Source organism: Citrus sinensis, chromosome 6 (genome assembly GCF_022201045.2).
Source record: "Citrus sinensis cultivar Valencia sweet orange chromosome 6, DVS_A1.0, whole genome shotgun sequence".
Lineage (NCBI taxonomy): Eukaryota > Viridiplantae > Streptophyta > Magnoliopsida > Sapindales > Rutaceae > Citrus > Citrus sinensis.
In genome coordinates, this window is record NC_068561.1 from 3,445,409 (window position 1) to 3,471,164 (window position 25,756).

At 34.4% G+C, this 25,756-nt stretch overlaps 2 protein-coding genes across 7 annotated transcripts; one reads left to right on the forward strand and one right to left on the reverse strand.

The window, feature by feature from the left end:
- Positions 1 to 2,266: 2,266 nt before the first annotated feature.
- On the forward strand, positions 2,267 to 10,013 carry LOC102608140 (uncharacterized). Of its 6 annotated transcripts, none has more exons than XR_008055684.1 (13): positions 2,267 to 2,535; positions 2,613 to 2,665; positions 3,458 to 3,626; positions 3,711 to 3,774; positions 4,529 to 4,608; positions 4,898 to 5,051; positions 5,375 to 5,436; positions 5,586 to 5,648; positions 6,313 to 6,371; positions 6,503 to 6,551; positions 6,696 to 6,777; positions 8,543 to 8,586; positions 8,678 to 8,731. XR_008055684.1 is itself a non-coding variant. In XM_006480393.3 (13 exons), exons 1-13 carry the CDS (start codon positions 2,389 to 2,391, stop codon positions 9,635 to 9,637), a joined length of 1,266 nt encoding a protein of 421 aa, XP_006480456.1. In that variant the 5' UTR covers positions 2,272 to 2,388; the 3' UTR covers positions 9,638 to 10,013. The 6 variants fall into 6 exon arrangements, 1 of the variants encoding a protein (XP_006480456.1); XR_008055686.1 differs by having other exon boundaries at positions 6,506 to 6,551; XR_003065919.2 differs by lacking the exon at positions 6,503 to 6,551 and adding an exon at positions 7,039 to 7,092.
- Positions 10,014 to 17,932: 7,919 nt separating this feature from the next.
- LOC127903068 (secreted RxLR effector protein 161-like) lies at positions 17,933 to 18,469 on the reverse strand. The gene has a single exon (XM_052443724.1). The coding sequence runs from the start codon at positions 18,467 to 18,469 to the stop codon at positions 17,933 to 17,935; it is 537 nt and encodes a 178-aa protein (XP_052299684.1).
- Between the last annotated feature and the right edge of the window lie 7,287 nt (positions 18,470 to 25,756).

Sequence of the window (25,756 nt, forward strand, 5' to 3'; positions counted from 1 at the left end):
GTTTGTTAGTCAAATTGTGTTTATGCACTTTGGTTAATCATGTCATAGTTTCATAGTTTTGTACAATATATTGCTTCCTAATACTGCGTTATAACTTTTGGTCCATGCAGGAATGTATCAATGAGATTACCTCTTTTGAAAATATGGATATGTATTATTCCATTTCTTGTATTTTATTTATTTATTTACTTTAATGAATATGTTGTTTAAATTAAATGATGGCTCATTGCTGCAATTTTTTGTATTTAAGCTCTCGGCTTCCAATTTTTCTGAGATGTCTTGTGTCGATATATATTTTTTGCTTTAGAATTTCTTATCCTTAAAACCATCAGCAGCCCTTCCTGATTGATGGAATGTCATTGTATTTCCTTCTGGTTGACCTTAGTTTAGGTTTGTCTCTGATCCTTGATAATTTTGATTACGTTTTTGCCTTGTCATAGATAAACTTGAATGGTCCTTTCTTTCTATTGGTGGTTTATGATGGGGATGGCAAAATTCAGATCCGAATCCGGATGTAGGTGCATCCGGATCTGGATCCGCATTTATACTTTTACATCCGGATACGGGTAATATCTGCAATTGATGCAAGTAGATATTCCAGATATCTGGATCCATAAAATTAAAATTCAATAATTTAAAAATTAAAGTAATTAAATCAAAAACCTAATTAAAGTAATTAAAGCCATTCTGAAATTAAACTAATTCGTAAAGGTCCAGGCATGATTTTTCACTAAATTTATGCTTTTACATATTAATTCACTAAAAATATGAATATTGATTCGTTAGAAACTAATTGGCGTGGGCTTGGCAATTGGCTCACCTTTTGTGTTTCTTATTTTGGCCGGTTGTGAGTGGTGGGGAGCAAGGGTTGATTTTGGCCATTTGTGAGTGATTTCAGTTGCTTGTGGCTGTGCGAGGTGAGGTTCGGCCACTTGTGGCCTGTGGGTGGTTAGGAGCAGCTGAGTAGTGGAGGCATTAGTCAGTTGTCCGATGTCCATTGTCGGCGTGAGGCTGAGGGCAAGCAAGGGAGTAGCCGCACGAGGGAGCATGCGATGAGGCTAGGCGAGAGCAGAGCCATAGGAGCAGTCGTGCGTGTTCCACTGTCGGCGTGAGGCTGAGTGCGAGCAAGGGAGCAGGCAAGGCCGCGAGGTTGTTTGTGTTTTTAGGGTTACTGGATTTTAGATTTGTGTTTTTGCAATTTTAGCTTATATATTTTAATTATTTTCCAATAAAAATTGATTTAATTAATAATAGAATTAAAATTAATCCGGATCCGTGCGGATACTCATTCTTAAACTCCGGATCCGCATTTTTTAATATGCAGATCTAAATTTTTTTGGATTCGAATTTTCTAGATCTTTGCGGATCCGGACCGGACCCGGATTCTTTTGCCATCTCTAGTTTATGATATTGAGCTATGTCCTGTAAAATGCTTGCTAAGGAATTTAACTGTGAATTTGCTCTTTGAATAGGACAACTTTCTGATGTCATGGATGATAGAGGAAAATACATATACATCTTATAGGAAGAGATGAAAGTTGTAGCCAACTACATTAGGTGTCAGGGAAGAGTTAGCATATCGCATTTAGCTAGTAAGTCCAACCAGTTCATTAATTTGGAATCAAAAGCACAATTTGTTGAGGATCTCAGCAGTGTGGAGGAATTTTTGTTGCCTGATGTCAAGTATTTCTGTGGAGGAGACACATAATGCATGATGTCTATCATGTAATTTTTATAAATATTTTGTTTAAATCATATGTGTTGTAATATATATCTTAATTACAGTGCAAAAATAATGACAATGTAAATTTTTTTTTATTAATGCTAATACTAAAATTTTATCATCATGTGTTTTTTTATAATTAGTTTGTTTAAATAATTTATGTTATGTTCGTGTATGTATTAGTTAAATAATTATTTCTAACTATAAATTTGATTTAAATATTTAGTAAAAATTATTTTTGAAAATAGTACTACCGAACGCATACTCGCTATTTTTATTATTTTCAATTAGGTCTACTGAACTTATATTACTATTTTTAATTTTAAAATATAAGATACAAAAAATATAACAAACTCATAATTAAATTCAAAATACAACAAATATAAAATATAATTTTCATTCTCATTTTTATTCTTAGAAAATACAAATTCCAAAACAGTACCTAAAATTTTATTGCAACTGCTCATCCTGCAAATTCATGAAACCCTAAGGACAGATACGTCAACTTAAAAATTCAACTCGAATTTTAGTATTTTACTCTCAATTTTACACTTAATCCCCCAAAATTCTTCGTCGCTCTTGGGTCTTGTCTATTAACTCCAAAATCTCGAAAGCTCACAAACCCTAGTTCTGAGTCTCGAGTGCTCGACTCTCATTCTGACAAAATGGACGCAATGAGGAAGCAACTAGACGTCCTGATGGGAGCCAATCGAAACGGCGACGTACGAGAAGTTAATCGCAAGTACTACGATCGCGATGTTTGCCGTCTCTACTTGGCCGGACTTTGCCCTCACGAGCTCTTCCAATTAACGGTAATTAATTTAATTAAAATTTTTAATTTCTGCTGTTAATTAAAAAAAATTTAAAAACCCTAATTTTTTTTTCACAGAAAATGGATATGGGGCCATGTCCGAAGGTTCATTCTTTGCAGTTGCGAAAAGAGTATCCTCTTTCACAATTACGGCGTCGTATAATTCATACTGCTCTAAATTTACAAGCATTTTTTTAAATAATTTTGTAGTGATATCTCGTTAGTCATATGCTATTTTTTGAAACTGCTGTATTTCTGCTCAACTTAAGATAATAATGATTTAATTTAACATACAAGAAAGAATGCATGGAGCATTTGAATGGGGGGTCTGGTTTCAGCTGTGAGACATCCAGTAGTGTTATTGCCAATTGAACGCTGGAGCATTAGCCCTTAGATATAGTAGTTTCTATGTTAAGCACATCTTTCATAAGTAATTATGTGCCAGCATCAGCAGTTAGACAGTGGATTAATTTACCAGTAGTTGTTGAGACACATTTTATTTTTGTACCTGGTAATTATAATTGTTAATTGAGCCTACATGCTAAATCTGATTTAGATGTTTTCTCAAAAGCGTGTGTCACTCAGACCCTGGGAAGTTAAATGCGTCCTAGTAATTCTACGATGCTAATCAACTTCATTTTCGCTCCTCAATAAGACAAATATACTTAAACTAGCTGAGTCCTATTTGAGTTGCGGGTTATTATTGCTAATGTCTTAAAAGTTGGATAGGTTTTGTGGAATCCGCCTTACTCCTTGAGCTGAATACTCAGGTGATCTTGCAAAGTTCTGAATGCTACTGCCAAATGTCTGCTAGTGAAAATTAAAGATATGGTGGTTAACTTTTGGACTTTAAAGGGCTAATTCAAATTGGATGTCATTGGCTGGTATTACTAGTTTTGGGGAAATACCTTAACTGTTTTTAGATATGAAGAAGCCAAGGCAAAAGGCGTTGATAATTATGACAGAGAATTAGAAGATGCTATTGATAGACTTATTGTTGAGTGTGATAGGAAAATTGGTAGAGCTCTTAAACGTCTTGAAGATGACGATGCAAAGGCTGCTATTGCTATATCAGTCTCGGAGGTGACTCAGGTATCGATCGAGTCTTTGTAATTTTTAAATTTTCTTCTGGTCACCTTTTGGTTTGAACACTTATTTTCTTTCCTGATTTTGCAGACTCCAGAGGTTCTTGAGTTGTCAAAACAGATCAAAGAAAAGTTGAAAGAAGCTGATCAATATGGTAACAGACATCTGAACTGACATATGTCTTTTGACCTATGTAGCCGGATGGGATTTTTTAAATGTTGTATGTTTTAAATCTCATATTTTGTTCTGATTGAAGATAGAATAGGCATCTCTTTGTTTCATTTTGCAGTCTTTTTCTTATCTATCTGTGGTTTGCGGTATTTTCTTTTGTTCTCTTTAGTATTTTACACTGCTTTCGCTTCTTCCATCTGTAGGTATGTGATAGTTTCTTCAATTGTCTATTGTGTTTGTTTTAACATTTTTGCATTCATGAGTTCTTAGTTACACCTCAGTTGATTTTGATTTTCTACTTTTATAATTGGCTTATTGTGCAGTTGGATAAAATTTACAACCATTTTGTTAATAGGACAATTGGTTCTGGGGTGTAGTCCAATTGCAAATTAGTTGGTTCTTCGCATGTGCGTGTGTTTTGTTAGTTACGTATGTCCAGTATATGGGATGGTGCACTTTGGTTAGGTTTTGTCAAAACTCAAAAATGTTCAGTTGTACAGAAAATAGATAGTTATATCTTTGTTGTTTAAGAGTTTGTCTATATATCTAAGCATTAAATAATACGGAGGTGTTATATGAACAATCTTGTGAAATTGTTGAGATGGATCATTTCTTCACCGTATTGCTCTTCAAATTTTTCTCGGAATATGGTTGCTTCCTTTATAGTCAAATGGGACGAATTTTTTTCTTTTTTTTTTTTTATAGTATGTGCTGAGATATTTTCTTTAATTATTCAGATTATGAAGGCAAGACTGATCTTAAGATTCGAGCTTTGGAGGTGGTAGAAGAACTCAGAACAAAAAGAGCTGATAAACAGGTATCATTGGCTTCTTTAGGGTAAAGAAACCAACATTACTTGTACATATTTTTGTGGATTTGTAATCCCACTAATCCTTGTAATATCTCTTGTGGTTATTTATATAATCTTTTGTTTCTTAGCCCCAAAAAAAAAAAAAAAAAAGTCGAGGAAGCTAACATGTAAATCTCAACATAACCGCTGTTTGCTTAATTGTATTACCATGTTGTGGAATTTGTAAAATGTTTCATTTATCTAATAGGATAAGATTTTGACTTTTATACCTGTGGAATTCTGCATATTTCAACAGTCCATGCTCCTCTTGGATGCTTTCAATAAAGATAGAGCATCGTTGCCTCAACCCCTTCCAAACCCACCACCATTGGCACCTTTGCCAATTCCTGCACCAGATGCTCGTACTCAGGAAATGATAAATGAAAAATTGAAGAAGGCGGAGGATCTTGGTAAGTTACTTGGTTACACAAACTTAATGGATTGCAATTTGCATTATTGATGTGGAAATTTAAGTTAAATAAACTTGATCACATATGTTTTGCTGATGCAATTGTTTGAGTTCTTTGTTGGTTAATGCTTTTGAGAATTGATTTGACAGAGCAAATTAGTTACTATGCATGACAGTTTCTCAGAATTGAGATTTCGTGTTCTTTAAATTTGGCGTCAGTTGCGCAAATATGAACGAACATAATTTCTTAGCTGGATAATTCATTAGTTGCATTGCTGGGAAGCTTTTTAGGTTTAGTTCTCAAAGTTCTTGTATGTTGATCAGGTGAGCAAGGAATGGTAGATGAAGCACAAAAAGCATTGGAAGAGGCTGAAGCACTTAAGAAGGTTCTAATCTCCTAACTGAAGTTTTTTCTTCATTCATTGTATTTTCTTTCACTTGTTTTTACATCATTTTTAATATCTTTGAGTCGAACTAACGTTGCTTTATTTCTCTCTTTTCATTTTTTGCTTCTTATTTGTAATAATTGGTTCAGCTGCCTGCCAGACAAGAACCTACACTAGATTCCTCCAAATACACTGCTGCAGATGTGCGCATTGTAAGTCCATTTGTTGCTTGTTCGTGCATGCATATATGTATGATATGGGCCATATCGTTGGAGTAATCAATTTAATGAAAGAAATCAAAATCATAGAATGGACTGAGAGGAACCAGATAACATTTATACTTGCTTCTTCTCTTAAACCAAGAGCTCAATTGTTTTGATTTCTTGCGAACTGTTTGTACGAACATAACATTGCACATAAGGCATAAAAATGAGACTATAAAGCCTGAATGACATGTTTAAATATTGAAAGTTGCTACTTGGTGTGTTTCAATAGCGTCAGAAACTTTACCATTTTATTGTCTGATTTATAAACTGATCTGGGTGTAAGATATACAATATATTGACTCGTGAAGTTCTTTCTTATTCATATGTAATGGGTGTTGTTTATAGATGTGTTCTTACTCATTTCTTTGATTTCTCTTTAACAAGTTGTGTAGGGTATTTTCATACTGTGTGCTGCATTTGAGATTGTCCTGGGAATTTTTTTCCTATCATATAGAACATGAAGGCTTTGTTATTGTACTATTGTTCACAAGCCTAAATCTTGGTGATATGATTCTGGTTGCAAGTGAATCATATATGTGGGATATATATATACTTTGAATTCATGGTACAAAAGCAGCTTGTATTAATTCTTATTTCAATATTATTTCAGACTGATCAGAAGCTACGTGTGTGTGACATCTGTGGAGCTTTTTTAAGTGTTTATGACAGGTAAGATATTTTTCTTGTCTTTGGGAACCCCAATTTTGTTTTTTAGCTTTTCTGAGGGCAGTGAAGAATTAGTATTTGGGGTTTCAAGTGCTTCAGCTTTTGACCCGACTATTATACCTCCTTGTCACCAGCAGGCTTTTGGGCCCAGTTTTACGAGGATAACTTTTGCAGCTAAAGAATGTGCGTTATTTTCTGTTTTATATGCTTGTAGATCATGCTATTGTTGGATAGAAGTATATCGGACAACTTACCATACAAGTCTATCTGATATGAAAAGTTTTGAATATTTTGAGTGAAGCTTTTAATTTATCTTGTTACTTTCAGTGATCGTCGCTTAGCAGATCATTTTGGAGGGAAGCTTCATCTAGGCTACATGCAGATCCGTGATAAATTAGCAGAGCTTCAGGTAAAATTCATGATATGAAATTCCACTGTACTTCTGTTTTGGTAGATGCATTTGAGCATGTTGATTTCCCCTTAGAAAACTACTTTCAGCATAGTTTTCTTTTATTTATGTGGCTTAGAAAGTGTGATGGTTCTTTGTCATCTACTCGACTAATTTTGAACCATTGGCTACTGAATACCATTTATTCAAATGGTTTTTTTTACTGTTTTATCTTTCATATCTCCTTAATGTCCTTAAGTTGGTATTGTGAATATGGTTCAGGCACTGGTGTAATGTCTCACATTCCTGTAGAGATTCTCAGTTAGTTTATCATCTGTGAGTTTTTCTAACCTCGGAGAATGATAATTGTTACACTTTTCTAATCTCATCTGAGTATAATATAGATACTGGGACACTGAAGTGAGAATTCTTTTCTAGAACCATCAAAAATATGATTGGTACGTACATGACTCGGAAGATGCTTTATCTATGGTCTGTTACATCTGAAATGTGCTGAATGAATCCAATTTTTGGAATCAATGTATAACAGTTAGCATGAGTAACATCCCGTGTGTGGGTGTGGTATAGGTGGGTTAAAAAAAGGGCAGGCGATTGCTTGAAAAATGGACAGGTGATTGCTTACTGCAATATTAATCTTGGACTGCCTTATTTATAGAAGCCGCGATCATAAGCAGAGGAACTGTTGTACGCAATGTAAAATATTTTAAAATGTGTTGTTTCTTCCTGCGTGTACCTATTTCTGATTTTCGTCCATCATTGGTTGTGCAATTCTCGACCTTCCTTTGGCTGTGAATTATTAGCTGAAAGTTAAGTTTGTCAGATAAACTTGATGGTATCTACATTTGTCTCTGTCACTTGTTGACTTAATGTGATTCATTGCTGCTCAATTGATGACAGTGTTTTAGGTAACTTTTTTGGTTTTGGAGATCATAGGAATGCCAAATGCATCTTCAATTTCTTAAAGTAGGAGGTATTTTGTGCTTTAGGTGGTTGCAAAGGCCTATGAGAATCTTTTTGATTTTAGAGCTCGTCTTAAAAGGACTTCAATGATTAATAGTCTTTTTATCTTTTCACTGTTGGATTGCACAAGCATCATTTGTTTATTAATTATGTGAATTTTGTATCACTGAGAGTATAAGGTTAATAATGAGTACAAATGGTTTATAGTGGGTCTAGTTGAATGCTGTAGTACTTAAAGTATAATGTTTCATATTGTTGTTGAAATTCTGATTTTGTTTGTCAGCGAATGCAATTTTTATTAAATTGACCTGCATAGTGATTGAAATGCTGGAATATAGTCAACAAGAGACTTATTTATTTATACTGATGGTGGTGAGGTCTTGCTGTTATTTACCCCTCTTGAGTATACGTATGTCTCTGTATGTTATGGTGGTTGGTATTTACTTATATATGTATTAAGGTGCACCTATATTTATTATTGTTTTAACTGTATGCTTAGAGCACTACCAACTATTATTTTTTGCCTGTACACTTAGAGCACTACCAACTGTGTTGCTCTTCATACTACTTAAAACTCATTAAGGTATAATAGTTTTGACTTTCTTTTTTTATTTTCTTTTTTATCTTTTTTTGGGAAACAGAAAAATTCTTGATGCTTTAAATAGTTAGAGTACTCATTATGTGTTTCTTGGAAAGATCCCTTGATTGTGCTTATAAGATGTCATCCTAGCTAGTTTAATACAAGCAGTATTTCATGTCATGAAGAAGGGTTTTCAACGGTACTTTGTTGGAAATGTTTTGTCAGGAGGAGAGAAACAAGAAACACAAAGATCGCTGTGATGATAGAAGGTAACTTGTGGCCTTTTTGCGGTATTTGTATATGTATTTACTTTTAAGATGATCGTTAATAATGTTCTTTCCTTTGTCTTGTGCCCAATAGGTCGAAAGAACGAAGTAAGGATCAGGACAGAGAACCAAGCAGGGATCGTGAGAAGGAAGCAAGTCGGGATCGTGATCGAGGGGATAGTCGTGACCGCGGGAGGGATTATGATCGTAGTAGCCGAGATCGTGATAGGTACTATGATCGAGATCGCAGATATGATCGCGAGCGTGATAGGGATTCTGATCGCCACCGAAGTTATGATTCAAGAAGTCACCGCAGGTCACGCTCGCGGTCAAAGGAACGTTCAAGAGATTATGATCGCCACAGGTTTTTTTTTTCTACATAATTAAAGTTTAATCACCCTCGTGATGTTTGGCCTTTCCTCCCATTTTCTTTCCTCTTTTTCATTTTTTTTTCTTTTTTGGAGATAGTTCTTCAATTCTTGTTTAAGCTGTTAGTTACTCGCAAAGCCATGGTACAAGTATCCCCTGTAGATGGTCAAATTTGGCTGGTGTTCATGAGTCTTACCAGCTATCTATACGAGTCTTGTGCCTTGGAAATCATTCAATGGATATTTGAATTACTTCAATTTTTTTTTATTCAGTAGACAAAATATAATCAGAATTTCTGTGCTGTGCATTTTAGCTGTTTCACGTTTAGTGTTTTTTTTTTTGAGCCTTTGAGAACCTTCTCCATTTCCTTTCTTCAAGTTGCATTTTTTTTTCCAAACTTCACATTGGTCTTTGGTTTAGTACTTGTATGTCAACAATTTTGAAGCCGCTTGTTTTGGCGGATACCTTCTACTCTGTTCATAATTATGAAAGCCATGCTTCCAGTATTAACTATTCAACCAGCGAAGGTAGAGTTATTTGGTATGATGACTTGGACCAATTCTGTTCATGCTCAGAGTCCATTGCGTATGTACTTGAATGATTCTTTTATTTATTTAACGGTTTTGATTCCCTGTATTAATTGTTCTTTTGGACATCTTTTGTCAGGCGTCATGATCGGTACTAGAAGGCCAAGTTTGAGAACATACAATCAGAAATGTGTTCTTGTTTAGGTCAGTGAACTTATGTAGGTGAAGTATGTTCTTGTGTGTTTTTTCTGATTCCTTAGTGGAGTTCAGCAGTTCTACTGTTATGGTGACGTAACAACTGCTTCGAAGGTTTTGTTGAATTGCGTTTATGAGGTATGTGCTACAATGTTTTGGCATAATATTTATGGCTTAGTGTTACACTAAATTTCAAGAATATACATCATGATGAAGGTGGATAGAGTTAAGATTAGCTCTGACATGATTAAATTCATGAAACTTGAACCCCACCCTACAGAAGGAGTTTAATTTTTCTTGTGAATTTTGGGATGAATGCTACATGCTTCCGATGGTTTATATTGCAAGAGTGCAAGTCATGAGGCAAGAGTGCATGGTTATTTGGAAATGTTTCTGTAAATAGAAAACAAACAAAAAATAAAAAAAAATAAAAAAAAGGTTACATATAAACTGAACAATTTACCGTGGGAGAGGAGGTATCCATTAAAAGATTATTCAACCATCTGGCTTGGACAAATTGTTGGAAGTTGTTATGCAACAACACTAGGATTTTTTAGTCATTAACAGAATGCATTGTTACAGCTTCAAGTAGTTCAGCGTCGATATGTCTCCCATTAAAATTCCATCTTGTTTAAGAAAAGAAAGAAAGGAGAACTGCTGGAGGGGGATTTCCATTTTTTTTTTTTTTTAAGATTCTCTTAGATAACGTGGTGTGAGGAGTAAGTTGAAGATCATGCAAGGAGCTTGGTCAAAAAATTTGATTCCATTTGTTGAAATTGGTGGTATCTTACTTCAATGTTTAAATCTATTTGTATCGTTTGGACTGACTCCTTTCTAATGAACGCATTATGAATGACACAATACAATCTGCTGTTGGATGGCAAGAATCTTGTTTGTCTAATCAAGATGATTGATAACATGTTTTGTTTTTTCAGATCTGTTAGATATAGCTGTCTTTCATAGTCATCAATGAGTTTTCTATTTTTGGGAAAACTTTCCAAAAGTGCGCATTACTGTATTAATCTTATTAAACATCTAAATGATAAGGGACTAAAATGACTGAAACAAGAATTTTGACAGTTGGTGTTATATATTTTTCTCGAGCTACATCAGAAAAGGAATTACCAATTTAAATTTACTTTGTACTATATTCAATTCCAAAATCTTTTAAATGGATGTGTTCAATTTCTTTCTGGGGCAAATTAGCAGTCGAATTTATTTTCTCTGATTGGATTTTTGAGTTATAAGTAATTGGGCTATGGTAATTTAGAACTTTCATTATAGAAAATGGTGCTCTCAATCATTCATAGCATCGATTCTATGCCACGGCATTAAATGGGTTTTGAAACATAAGCGAAGAAATTGGAGGGCTTTGATCATGATAACAATGTTAAAGGGGAAGGCCTTTGTGGTCATCACCTTCCGGGCCCGATTCTTACAAGAACCACTAGCTAGTGTTGGAAAGTCTCGTAATTAGTCTTATTTCACTTGTTACTAAACATGATTAGTTGAGGTAATCAGAAATTCTGCTATACGTCTTAAGGTATTATGTCAGTCACAAAATAAGTAAATAATACTATAATGTGCGTATTTATTTTAAAAATTATTATAAAAGTTAAGGTTATGTTAAATTTAATTATACTTGTCATATATATATTAATTGGTTATATTAATTTTGACGCATTGTAGAATTTCTGGAGGTGATCATAGAGTCCTATTCTAATAAGAGATTTGAAAACTAAGTTTGAAAAATAGAAAAACAAAAACAACTTAAAGATAAAATATACTGTCATTTGAGTAATGTCAGAGTCGATTCAAAAAATCTAATCAGCAGTAAAAGGATTTGGACACAAAATATAGAAAAAAAAAGGGGGAAAAAAAAAAAGATCTTCCTACTAGTTACTGCCAGGACAGCGATTAATCGCGAAACAACTACGTATCCACTTGTGATTGGTCGGAAAGGGAGGGCCGTTAGGGTTGATGAATATAGGGAGAGCGGGGTTCCTTCATCCATGCAAACATCCCTAGATTCTGGCATTGTTCAAGGATCACATCACTAGTCTTTTGTGTGTGTGTGTGTGTTTTTTTTTTTGGATTTGTTTTTGTTTTCGTTGCTTTTCAAATTTTGATCTTAATGTCTTAATTCTTTTGTCATTAATTATTAAACAATAAGGGCCACTCAGGTGACTATATATTAGGTTTTGCGAGTTGGGAAATGTATTGTATTTTTGTTAATTGTTACTAATGGATGATTGAAATGGAATTAATTGTTTTATTTCGTATAGAATTTTTTGTTGATCTAATTGTAACTGTTAGTAGTACTATGAGTAATAATCTTTATCGTAAATATTATGTCCTTTTTTTATCTATACATGCAAACTCTCCAAACTATCAGCAGCGTATATCGAGCCTGAATTTGACTGGGAGTTGATATTGGAAGATCAAGATTTAATTTATCGTAACAATGGTGAAATCGAATCCAATTCCAAGCCTTGGATTAAATTTTGTATGCATCCATAATCTATTCATCATAGAGGATAGAGCACGGTATACAAAAGTAGAATCAGACGCTAATGCAACAGATCACCGAGCAATCCACCAGTGGGGAAGATTCGAGAGAATTAGTGGTTAGATGATTCATACAAGCATGTCATCAATAGCGGCTTTGGAGAATGCAATAATAACAGTTGGTGATGATGATGATAATGTGAATTATAACACTAAAGATCACGATGAGAGGTGTGCAATTTGAATTTGGAGGAGTACTTTGTAGGATACACGTTAAATTAATTCGCACGCAGTGTTTGCATGAAGCTCATGCAAACTTTATTACCCAATGGTTTGAACACGAGTTATCATCCCCTTGTGCTTTTTTGAAGTTTTCTTTGATTCACTCTGCTCTTTTGAATTTTTCTTTTATTCACTCTTTTTAAAAGCCTTTCGGTGAGAGAGGTTCTATAATATAAAATTATCGTTTGTAAGGGCAGAACTCAAAGTAAAACACCACGGGAGCCATATTAGATTTCAAATATTTTTATTTTTATGTGGTGTTGCACTTCTCATTTTTTTTTATCTCAAACAATTATGTAAAATGTGATATTTATCAATTGGTTGGTGAGATAATACAATTAATTCACTTAAATTTTGTAAAGAATTATTAACCAGTTAATGAATGACACATTATTTAGGATTAAACTTAGTATAAAAATTTGGGATGTCGGTCATTACTTTTTTGTTTATGTATACAGGACTTTATTTTGACATTAATACTAGTAGGAACTATAAAATCACATTTTTATCCAACATATCAAGTTATGGATTAAGTGCGTGCAAGGGTTAATTTAGATTTTTTATACTAATTTTCATATTTTATATAGAATCCTAATTTTTTTTCAAATTCCTTATATGCAATGGCACCCTCTAACCATATACTTCCTCCGCCCTGGGTCATTTGAGACATAAATAAATAATTTCTTATTAATATTCATAAAGAAGTAAACAAACATCAGGGTCTATTAATTTTGAAGCTAAACCACTACATAAACTAGAGGAACAAGTTATAGTTAGAGCATCAAGAAAAAGGTCTTCTAATTTAACTCTTCAAATACTTATTTGCTTACCTATGTGTAAAAACATAAATCATCTCCCTAAACTCTCTATATATAAAATTAAGTTTATATTATTTTAATCAAACTTTGGCTCAAAAGAATAACAATTATAACACCTTTGTTTTCAAGAATAATAAGATAGAAATAATATAATATTAAATTAAAGGCTCTAAAAGACTCTTAAAATAAGATTTTCAAATAATATATAGCCTCTCTCTCTTCAAATCTTATTTAAAAAAATCTCATTTGAAGAGTCTTTAGAAAAGTCCTTTAGTCCTTAGCTCAGGAGATTCTTCAAATAAAAATAAGTCTACATTAGTTTAATCAATTTTTTTCATCCAGTAAAATAATATAATTAAATCAATTTTTTTCATCCAGTAAAATAATAACAATTATAATAAATCTCTCCATTCAAGAATGATAAAATAAAAAATAACATAATAATAAATTGAAGACTCCAAAATACTTATTTGAATATAGAGATTCTTCAAATATTTTATTCGCTTAATTATGTTATACGGTCAAAGAATATTGGATGCAACAATGTTTAGGAAAAAAATATATATATATATCACCTACTTAGTTACAGTCCACGGCAGCGATGGTGGGGGGAGCAACCACGTGTCCACTCGTTCGCTGGAACGCGAGGGGTATTGGTTTTAGTGAATTGCCGGAGACAGCGGGGGTCCTTTATCCATGCTGACTTCCCTAACTTTTCACAATGTTCGAGGATATCGTCTCCATTCACATTGATGATTAACACCAATAAGATTGCAGCAAAAAACAAGATCCACAAGCTAGCGTTGGAAAGTCTCATTCTTTTTTCTTTGTTTGCTTTGCTTTTCTTCTTTTGTTTTATGATGTTATTAAAAAATATGAGGTGACGTCATTATATAGGTTTTCGAATTTGGAAAATGTATTGAGTAGTATGTTTTCGTTACTAATGGATGATTGAAAATGAAATATACTCTTTTGTTTCCTTTAAAATCGTTCATTATTTGCCAACAAAAGAAAAGGATATATACCAAAACAGAGGAGGGAAAAAAAAAAAAAAAGAGGTTCTGTTATGATTTGGTGGATAAAGATATTCATGTCGTTTTTCAATGTTTATTTTTAAATTCATTATAATCGATGGATATTACAATGTTTGTTGGGAATCTCTAAATTCATACACAAGAATAAGTAGTGAAAGAACTCGTGGAAATTAATTAATGGACCTTCATAAATAAAAAATTTTAAAGTAAAAAGAATAAAGATGTACAACCAAAAGCCATTGAACAACGGTACTTGTACAAACTGAGTTAGAAGTTTTATATGTGGCACGAAATGCTTGATTGGACAGAAGTTTCGGAAAGTTCACATAATATTTTCACTGACTACTTTTACCTTCAAAACCAATCCATGTCAAATAAGCTGTCAATGCAGTTTATACAATGGTGCAAGGGAGACTTGCTTTGCAGGAGGATTTGATATAACAAAGATGTTAAGCATTCAGTGATCACCAAAGTTATATCACTTTATGTTTAGAGAGTAATTCTTTAACGAAAACCTACTGATTTTAATAAAATAAGAATGCCATTAAAATATATAAAAAAAGTAAATATCTCAATGTACTAAACAAATAAAAAAAGTTATAGTAGTTAATATATTAAAATCTGTGCTTTTATGTATTTTAATAGTATTCTCACCTTCACAAAATCTAGAAGTCTTCACTAAAAAATGACAATATCTTAGAATCCTTAATCCATTTTAAAGTTTCCAGTTTCCTTCGTTTCTTCGGCACACATGCAAAGGCAGTGACAGCTGCATCATGAAATAAAGTTAAGCATATTAGTTATTGAGATATATGCAAGCAATGACAAACATTTTGAAAGGAGCATGCTAGATGAGATCATAATTAAAGAGAAATGATTACATAAGCTCTTGGCTTCTAAGCAATTGACTTACGCTTTCTCTTGAACGCATATTAGAATTTTACAAACAATCTTTAACTGCATTGAAGATTCAATATTTTTGCAATAACTCTCAAGATGAAGGGGTAGATAACGGCGACCTCAAGCAGATCTCGAGCCAGTCAACATATGATTTTAGTTATTTTTCATAAGACTAAAACTTAAATTTTTAGTTAAACATCAGAGTGCTAATGCCGAAGAAACTTCATTTTGAAGATCACAAAACGGATATTTTAAGATATAAAGACAAACTATTTGTATAAATTAATGTGATTCTCACTCGTTTATGTTGGTAGGACAAAATAATATTATAGGTGAGGCCGTTTGGAGTTAAGCTTCTTGATATGCTTTAGTATCATGTGAACAAAACTTTAGCCTCAAATCACTTTAAATGTTATGTACCCTTATCTATTTTGAAAGTTTACTAAATAATTCAAATGGGAAGTGGATGATGATCCATCATTTTGTGATTTTTGCTGATTTTTAATTGAAATTAATTTGAATGAATTAAAAATTGAATTTAAATTCAATGTTGAGTCTGAGCTTTGATGTGATTCTTTTACAAGGTCGTGATCAATACTCATTATTGAATAAAGATATACATGTAATCAAATCTGAATTTTATATAGTTATAAATGCACATGTGAAAAGATATTCAGATTGTTGACTGATGATTTGAATTTGTAGTCGTAGACATAATCACTCGAGTAATAATATCTGAATTTTACGGTTACGAACTCTTATGTGTGTGTAACCTGTATATCATGATTGATTGAATAAAAAAATTAAATAATATAAATAAATGATATGCTCAAGACTCGAGAGAGATGATGTTTTCATTCATTCAATTTTATTATGCCTCATTAGTCTGGTTTGTACAAAAGAATTTATAATTTTTTTATTTTAAAAAATAAAAAATTAAGTTCAATGTGTAATTTATTCTTCAGCAACCAAAAAAAAAAAAATCTTTGGTTTTTGAGTATTGCATGCCATATTGGAAAATTTATACCATTTAAATTTTCAATGGAAGAGTGCGAGCCATTGTTTGACCTATCAAGATATTGATAAAGATCTTATATATCCGGCAAATCCTAAGTTACATGTAATGTAATTTATAACCACACACATGAACAATGAGTGAGTCCCACACAACCAGTATTTATGTAAGTAGTTGTAAATTACATTTAATGTAACTTAGGAGGATCCTATATATCCTGTCACTATCAATTGCTTAATGGTATTGGACAGTGGATGGCGCACCATTTTGATTATTTTCCAATTACAAATAAAACTGGGAACTAACTGTCATGGTACAACCTGCAATGATGAAATAAACTGCACTTTTATTTTTGTAATTTACTCTTCCCAAAAGGATTATTTCTGATCACACAAGCTCATATCTTGAATAGGGACTAAAAAAATAATTTATTCGGACGTCTGCAGCTACACATTTTGGCGGGCACCATGCCAAAATAATTCCAACCAAGACACAATAATTATCTGCCTTTTTTAAAAAAAAAATCCTTCAAATAAACATGAAAAAATATTATAGTCTTATCTAATCGTTGGCATCAAACTCAAAACATGCCTAATTCCATTTCTTTTAGCTGCGCTGCCACTCTCATATGGTGCTTCAGCAGCCTGTTGCTTCATTCATATAGCTCTTCTGCCCCTTATTCAAACGAGACAAATCATCTCGCATTGCTTGCCATAAGGTCACACTTTCATGATCCAATTGGATTTACGACTTCATTGAACAATTCTATAAACTTGGGTCAATGGACTGGTGTGACTTGTGCTCATCGGCACCAAAAAGTGGCTAAGTTAGATTTGAGAAAGTACCAAAGCTTAAGAGGTTTCTTATCCCCTTATGTTGGAAACCTCAGCTTCCTCAGGCACATTAACATTGCAGACAACAGTTTCCATGGTGAAATTCCCCGTGAAATTGGGAACCTGTTCAGCCTTGAAACACTAATGATCACAGACAACTCTTTTTCGGGTCTAATGCCTACCAATTTGTCTCATTGCTCTAATCTCATCGCGTTTCATGCCAATAACAACAAGCTTGCTGGGGAAATTCCCGAAGAGATCGGCTGAACTGTCCATTCGTAGGAATCTTCTAACATGACAGCTCCCTGCTTCTATTGGGAATCTTTTAGCTCTTCAGGTATGTGAGAAACTGTAAAGAAATGTGTTTACTAAGTGAGAAAATGACAGAGAAACGAGAGAGAAAATTTGAAGAACAATCTGGATCGTTTTATTATTGTTACAACTTTTACAACTATTTATTTAGCAGTTGGAAAAGATCAACTAAAGCTACTAGAATCTACAAAAATAACCATGCACAGTACAATTAACAAATTATGTTTTATACACATGAGAAAATATATGCTGTGTGTGCGTCCAATAAGCTTAGCAAGACCCTAAACAATATTTTGCTATAGCCCTGTTTCAGCCCATATGCTAACATTCCCCCTCAAGCTAAATGGTCCAAGAAGAACATTCAGCTTGGATTAAGATACTAAAATTGGCCATATGTCAGTGCTTTAGTGAGAATATCAGTTGTTTGATCCTCGCTAGGAACAAAGCTGATTGAAATTTGTTTTGCTGCAATTTTCTCCCTAATGAAATTGATATCAAACTTAATATGTTTAGTTTTTGCATGATAAACTAGATTAGTAGCCAAGGATATAGCACTCTAATTATCATACCACATAACTGGTGTTGCTTTCATTTTAAATTTTAACTTAGTAAACAAAGCTTGAATCCACAAAACCTCAGTTGTACCCAATGCCAGAGCACTGTATTCTGACTCTGTGCTAGATCTAGATACTACATGCTGCTTCTTTGAAGACCATGACACCAAATTGGAACCAAGGTACACTACGTAGCTTGCTACAGACCTTCTATCATCTCTATCACATGCCCAATCCGAGTCACTGAAGCAAGTTATTTGTAAATTACCACTATGATATGGCTGAAGACCATAGTAGATTGTACCTTTAAGATATCTCAGTAGCCTCTTGCAAGATTGCCAATGTTCTATTGTAGGAACTGCAAGAAATTGACTTAGTTTGTTCACTGGAAAGGCTATGTCTGGCCTGGTTAATGTCATATATTGTAATGCCCCAACAAACCTTCTGTACTGATAAGAATTATCAATTTTAGTGCCTGAGTGCTTTGTGAGTTGATAAGAGGTAGCCATTGGTGTAGGAACTGGACTACAACTATCCATGCCTTATTTAGATAGCAAATCAGCAATGTATTTACTTTAAGAAAGATGAATACCTTCTTTGGTTTTTGTTACTTAGATACCAAGAAAGTAATTAAGCTCTCCGAAATCTTTGGGAGCAAAAGTGGTTTGCATATAAGAAATTACTTGCAACACACTAAGTGGATTAGAACCAGTGATGATTATATCATCTACATACACTAGAACTAGCAAAATGTGACCATTAACCCACTTGTAAAACAAGGATGAATCTTTCTTACAATTAACAAAAATCCATTGTGTAACCATGGCAGATTTTAATCTATCAAACTAGGCCATTGGAGCTTGTTTTAATCCATAAAGAGCTTTTTTTAGTTTGCAAACATGATGAGGCTTAAAAGGCTCAACAATCCCTTCTGGTTGTTCCATATAAACATCTTCATCAAGGATCCCATTTAAGAAGGCATTATTGACATCAACCTGTCTAATAAGCCACATGTTCATCACTGTCAAACTAAGAACAATCCTTATTGTAGATGACTTAATAACAGGGCTAAAGGTTTCACTATAGTCAACACCATAAGTCTGATAAAGCCCCTTGGCAATAAGTCTTGCTTTGTATCTAGATATTGACCCATCTGAGTTGTATTTGATTCTGAATACCCATTTGTTACCAACTACTTTGATAGGTATTGTAGGTTCAACCAGAATCCAAGTTTGATTTGCTTGAAGAGCATTAAATTCTTCTTTCATGGCTTCAAACCATTTAGGATCTATTAAAGCTTATGCTACAAAAGTTAGTTCAGAGGGTTTGGACAAAAGAGCAATAAGATATGTTTTAGGTTTGAAAATACCAGCTTTAGACCTAGTGATCATAAGATGACCAGAAGGCTGTGATGCTGGTAATTGATGAGTATGTTGAGATGAAGAAGATGTGTTAGGTTTTGTTGTAACATGAACTTGATTATTTGAAGAAGATACATGCGAAGCATTAATAGGCAAATGAGACAAAATCTTACAGGAGTCTTGTGGTGGAGGTTCTTGGAATTTAGTTGCTGAGAAAGGTACTGGAAAGGCTTGCATTGAGGAAGATGAAGATGTTGTATCAGAATTTGATAGACTTGAGTTTGTGACTGAAAAAAGATCAACACCTGACTGATATGGAAAGGATTTTTCATAAAAAATTACATGGTTTGAAACATAGACCTTTCCAGATGAATGAAGACACTAATATCATTTATGATGGGGACTGTAACCTATGAAAATGCACCTGCTTGACTTGAACTCAAGTTTATGTCTATTATAAGGTCTGAGGTAAGGATAACATGCACAGCAAAAATCCTTCAAAACTGAATAATCTAGATGTTATTGAAAGAGTTTGAAGAAGGGTGATACATTGTTCAAAACAAGTGTAGGTAATCTGTTTAGAAGAAACACAACAGTTTGGAATGCATTCCACCAAAAATTCAGGGGTAATTTGGATTGAGCTAACAAAGTCAGACCAATATTTACAATGTGTCTGCGTTTCCTTTCTATCCTTCTATTTTGATTATGAATATGAGGACAAGGATACCTAAATTGAATATCAGAATCAGCTAATAGAGAAGAAAAAGATATGAATTCACCCCCAGCCAATTTGAACAATTTTGATTTTCCTGTCAAGGTGTTGTTCAATAAAGGTTTTTGAACATTGCAAAAACTTGTAGTGCATGAGATTTGGCTTTTAAGGGAAATAACTAAGTAAATCTGCTAAAATCATCTAGAATGGATAAGTAATAGTTGTAACCCTGAGTAGATGTTATATGAGAGGGTCTCTAGAGGTCAGCATATATGAGTTGCCATGTGCTATGGTTTTGGTCTCTACAAAACCAAAATGTTGAAGATGGTATATATGGCTGAATGTCCTACCCTTTGGTGAAGCAAATTTACATATACTGAATAAACAAACATTGACATAGCAGTAGGCTTCCAAACTGCATTATTTAAACAAGCTAAGATTTTTGAGTGACCTGAACTGGAACTTGACTTAACAGAAGTAGAAAGAGTAGAAAACATAGACAAATGCTTATGAGTAGGAGTTTGAGAGTAGTAAGCTGAGAAAGTTTGGTTTAGAGACTTCAAGGTTTGAGAAGATAACATCTTGAATCTGATACAAGCCTTCGTTAGTAATACCTCTGAGCAAAAGAATTCTTGTGTTCCTGGCCTTAATGAGACAGAAATTATCAACAAATTCAACAAGAACTTTGTTATCAGTTAAGAGCTGAGAAACACTTAGCAAATTTTTAGTTACATGAGGCACATGTAAAACATGATTAAGTAATAGTGGTTTATGTGAGAGTGTAGCAAGCAATACATATCCTATATGTTTGAATTTCAAGCCATTTCAATTTCCTACAAGTAATTCTTCTTATCCATAATAAGGTTTCAAATCAAAAAGTTTACATGAATTATTTGTGATGTGGCTAGATGCTCCACTATCTATATACCATGAGGGATCTTTAATCACTTCAACTGGAGAAATGACTGGAGCAACAGAGTTTTGACTTTGATTGAACTTATGATCATTACTCACTCCATTATAGTAGTTGAAAGCAGCAGGATTACTAGGACTAGAGTAAAATGAACCAAAAGGCAGTCCAACAACATAATCTGAATGAGTTGATTCTGGATAAGCAATGTGACCTTGATAACCTTGATTAGGGATGGCAAAAACCGGATCCGGGTTTGGCCTTTCCGGTTTCGGACCCGGATGCCAATTCTCCTTCCCGAATCCGGATAAAAACCTGCATTTTCTTTCTCCGGGTCCTGTACGGGTTCAACTCGGAAAAATTCGGGTTTCCGGATTGCGGGTTTTAAACCCAGAAAGTTGGAGGCTGGAACAATGAAGCCTTTGTGCATGCCCCTTTTGACTCTGTACAAGAGTGGATTAGCGGTTTCTTTAAGGTGTCGGTTGAGACACCGGCGAGTCCAGGAGGCAGCAGCCATGAAAGCAATGAGCAAGGTTTGAGATCCAGCATCCACGAACAAGAGAGAGATGAGATCGAGCGCCAGCAAGAGTGGATTAGCAGTTTCTTTGAGGTGTCGAATGAGGCACCAGCGAGTCCAGGAGGCGGCAGCCATGAGAGCAGCGAGCAAGGTTTAAGATCCAGCATCCAAGAACAAGAGAGAAATGAGATGGAATTTGATGAGAGATGAGAGATAAAGTTGAATTTGATGGTGCCAAAGATTGTTTATTGTCTTTGATGATGATCGATGATGAATTGACAATGATTTAAATTGATGTTGAGGATGCTATTGATTGTTATTATTGTTGATGATGAATTGACGATGGGTGGATGATGATGAATTGAATTGATGTTAAGGAAGAGGAAAATAAAGGTGGCAGCTGGGGTAGGGATTTAGGGTTTCTTTTTATTTCTTTTCTTTTTTTTTTTTACTTTTGGCTTTTATATTTGTATTTAATGATAAAAATTAATTAATTAATAAATTATTAATATTGTAGTGCGGGTCCGGGTTCCCGAAATTCGGGTTCGGTTGAACCCGTAATCGGACCCGCATGTATCCGGGTTTGAAAAAATGCTACCCGGATTTGCATTTTTATGCACCCGGGGCGGGTTTAACCCGGACCGGATCGTCCGGGTTTATTCGGGTCCAGGCTGGGTCTGGAAAAATTTGCCATCCCTAACCTTGATAACCAAAGCCTTTTAAGAAGTCACTATTGCCACCTCTTCCAAAATTACTGAAAGGCTTTTGACCAAAATTATTTTGATTGAAACATTTACCATACTGATTAAACATGGGTCTAAAATTTCATCTTCCAAGACTTCTCTGAGGAACAAAAGCAGAATTATACATGTTTTTGCACTTATTTGCACTATGACCAGGTATAAAACAGATCTAACAGATTATATTTGGCTTAAATGGCACATTATTTCCTCCATTACCTCTATTTCCAAAATTATTTTATGTGTTACCACCAAAACCTCTTATGCCTTTCTGATAACCAGAATTACCTTTATAGAATCTCTGATTCTTTTGCACAACATTAGCAGTGAGATTATGCATGACATCAATACTCAATTTTCCTTTCTTTTGTTCAAGCCTCATTTCATGACTTAACAATATTGCATATAGTTCATCTAGACTCATATTTTCTCCTTTTACAAGTAATGTAGTGACCAGTGATTCATAATCTTATGAATCCAGACCTGTTAGAATATAGGTTACTAGATCATTATGTTCAACATACTTTCCAATAATAGCAAGATTATCAGCTAAACGTTTTATTTTAGAAAAATATGCAGTCATAGGCATATAACCTTTTTAGCATCTGAAGTGGCATTACCTTAGCCCGAGTTTGAGAAACAAACATTCGTGTAAATGATTCCTACAGTTCATGAGAAGATGCACAATGAATAACAGATGTCAGCAGATTCTCTTGAATTGAGGAAAACATCCAGCTGAGAAGTAATTGATATGTTTTGATCCAGGAGGCAAAAGCAGGATTCTCATTTCTTGAATTTGATCTAGCATTTAAGGAGCTTGATGCTTCATTGATATGAGTGAGATATTGTTTTGGACACTGATTTGCTCCAATTATAAATCCTTCCAGTCCATTTCCTTTGATCAAAGCTAGAACCTGATTCTTCCATACCAGAAAGTTGTTTTGATCAAGTTTGATAAGTGTAACAAAGTTATAGGATTGTGTGTTTTGATTTATGTTAGCCATTAGCTCTGATACCATGTGAGAAAATGTAAAGAAATGTGTTTGCTAAGTGAGAAAATGATAGAGAAACGAGAGAGAAAATTTGAAGAACAATTTGGATCCTTTTATTATTGTTACAACTAAAATGAATGTTTACAACTATTTATATAGCAGTTGGAAAATATCAACTGAAGCTACTAGAATCTACAAAAATAACCATGCACAATACAATTAACAAATTATGTTATATACACAATAGAGAGGAGTAACGAATTCTGCCAGCTCAGCATGAGAAAATATCTGCTGTGTGTGCATCCAGTAAGCTTAGCAAGACCTTGAACAATATTTTGCTATAACCCTGTTTTAGCACATATGCTAACAAGGTAATTAATATGGAAGCAAATAACTTAGTAGGGAGGATTCCAAATGCCCTATCCCAACTAAGAAACTTAATTCTAATAGATCTTGGCCGAAATAGATTCTCTGGTATAGTTCCTGCTTGAATTTACAACATCTCTTCCCTTGAGTAGATTTATCTCTCAGGAAATAGATTCATCAGAAGTTTACAATTGACACGGTATTCAATCTTCCGAACCTAGGAGAACTTGCTATTGGTGAAAGCAATCTTACTGCATTTCTTCCGGATTCATTGTCCAATGCATCAAATCTTGAGATACTTCACCTTGCCAACAATCATTTCAGAGGGAAAGTGTCAATTAATTTTAGCAACCTTAAGAATCTGTCGAGGCTAAATTTAGGGAGTAATTATTTAGGAAGCGGGGCAGGTAATGATCTTGATTTTATAACACTTCTCACAAATTGTAGCAAATTGGAAAAGCTTGGCCTATATTATATTCAATTTTGAGGAGTGCTACCACGTTCTATAGCCAATCTATCAGCTTCATTGACAATAATTGCTATGGAAAACAACCAAATATCAGACACCATACCTATTGGGATTGAGAATCTTGGAAGCCTGAATGCTTTTAGCATGTACAATAACCAATTAACTGGCATTATACCTCCGGTAATTGGCCAGCTCATGATAGACAGCAAATGCATGAGCCACGAAGATCTGGAAAAATGCTAAAGCCAAATCCTAAGTTTACTACGTGAGGGCATGAGTCCCATGCAAGCCATGTATGAGACATGCATGCGCTGATATTGTGAAGATACGTGCTGGAGCTGGAGCCGTCCCATGCAAGCCATGCATGAGACATGCATGTGCTGATATTGTAAAGATACGTGCTGGAGCTGGAGCCGTGATCTAGGGATAAGCTTATCAACGATTGTGCAGCGATTAAGGAGGGAAGCTAAGACACAGAAGTTGTTTTCGATTATTTTTCGGTCTCGAAATATTAGCTAAGTTGTTATTTTAATATTCGTTTATTCAGCCGTGATTGTAGTTGAAAACCAAAGTCTTGTTATTATAAATAAGTTCCAAAATATGAATAAAGGCATTGAGAATTCAAACTATAATTATTTGGTCCTTTCTCGCCATAAGCAGAAAAATATCACTAGCATTACTCGTAATCATTGTCTGCATCTGACTGGGACCTAACAGCTCAAAAACTTACAAATGTTATACATGAACGAAAACTTTTTAGAAAGAGCCATTCCCTCCTCTATAGGTCATCTAACTCTATTATCAAATCTTTTATTGGATTTCAATAATTTGCAAGGGCCTTCCAGTTCATTGCAAATCCCCTGCAAACATCGCTTTTCATTTCCCCATTCAAACACCATGGCTAGGGCCTTCCAGTTACACACGACCGAACCCAACAATTCGAGCCATTGCACTCCCAGAACCATATCTAACCCTGATATTGGCAATGAATAAACAGTGAGTGAAAAAGGGTCATCTTGAATTACAATATGTACCTTTTCAAACTTTCTTTAGCATATCAAGTTTTCTCCATTGGCAACTCGAACTGTGAAAGCCGCCATTGGTTTGATTGGCAATTGCAACATGTTGGCTAGTTTAGTACTGATGAAATTATGCGTGGAGCCGTTATCTATTAATACTATAATTTTGTACGGCCTGATTCTTGCCATAACACGCATTGTTTGGGGTGTGGCCCATCCAATTAACGCATACAAGGAAATTCTAGGGTTGACTGATTCACCAGGTTCCCTTGTTATTTCTTCTCCCATGATTTTTTCATTAACAGCTTCATCTGGTAGTTCTTCACTCTCAAGGAGCAGTAGTTGTGCCTTGGTGCATTTGTGGCTGGCGGTAAACTTCTCGTTACAGTTGAAGCACAACCCTTGTGTACGCCGATGTTGCATCTCTTCCCATGTCAGTCGTTTGAAATGTACTGAAGGTGAGGCTCGATTCGAGGCTGCTGGTGGTCGGCTAACAATTAGTGGCCGGAGAAACTTCCGCTGATGAGATATCTGGTCATCCTTCATTCGTGCAAGGTTGATTGCTTCCTTCAGTGTGCGTGGCCTAACATGCCAATGTCTTTTGAAATTTCAGGTTTTAAGCCGCCCATGAACGTGCCTACCAATGCCTTTTGAGACCACCCATGAACTCGGTTTCCTAGCTGCTCAAATTCCTTCTGATAATCCCGCAGAGATCCTGTTTGCCTTACCCGAGATAGCTC

Coding starts and splice junctions, on each gene's coding strand:
- LOC127903068 (XM_052443724.1), bottom strand. CDS start 18,469: ATGGATAGTTGTAGTCCAGTTCCTACACCAATGGCTACCTCTTATCAA.
- LOC102608140 (XM_006480393.3), top strand. CDS start 2,389: ATGGACGCAATGAGGAAGCAACTAGACGTCCTGATGGGAGCCAATCGA. Junction 3,775..4,528: donor GAAAGAAGCTGATCAATATG/GTAACAGACATC, acceptor TTAATTATTCAG/ATTATGAAGGCAAGACTGAT. Junction 6,372..6,695: donor TTTTTAAGTGTTTATGACAG/GTAAGATATTTT, acceptor TGTTACTTTCAG/TGATCGTCGCTTAGCAGATC.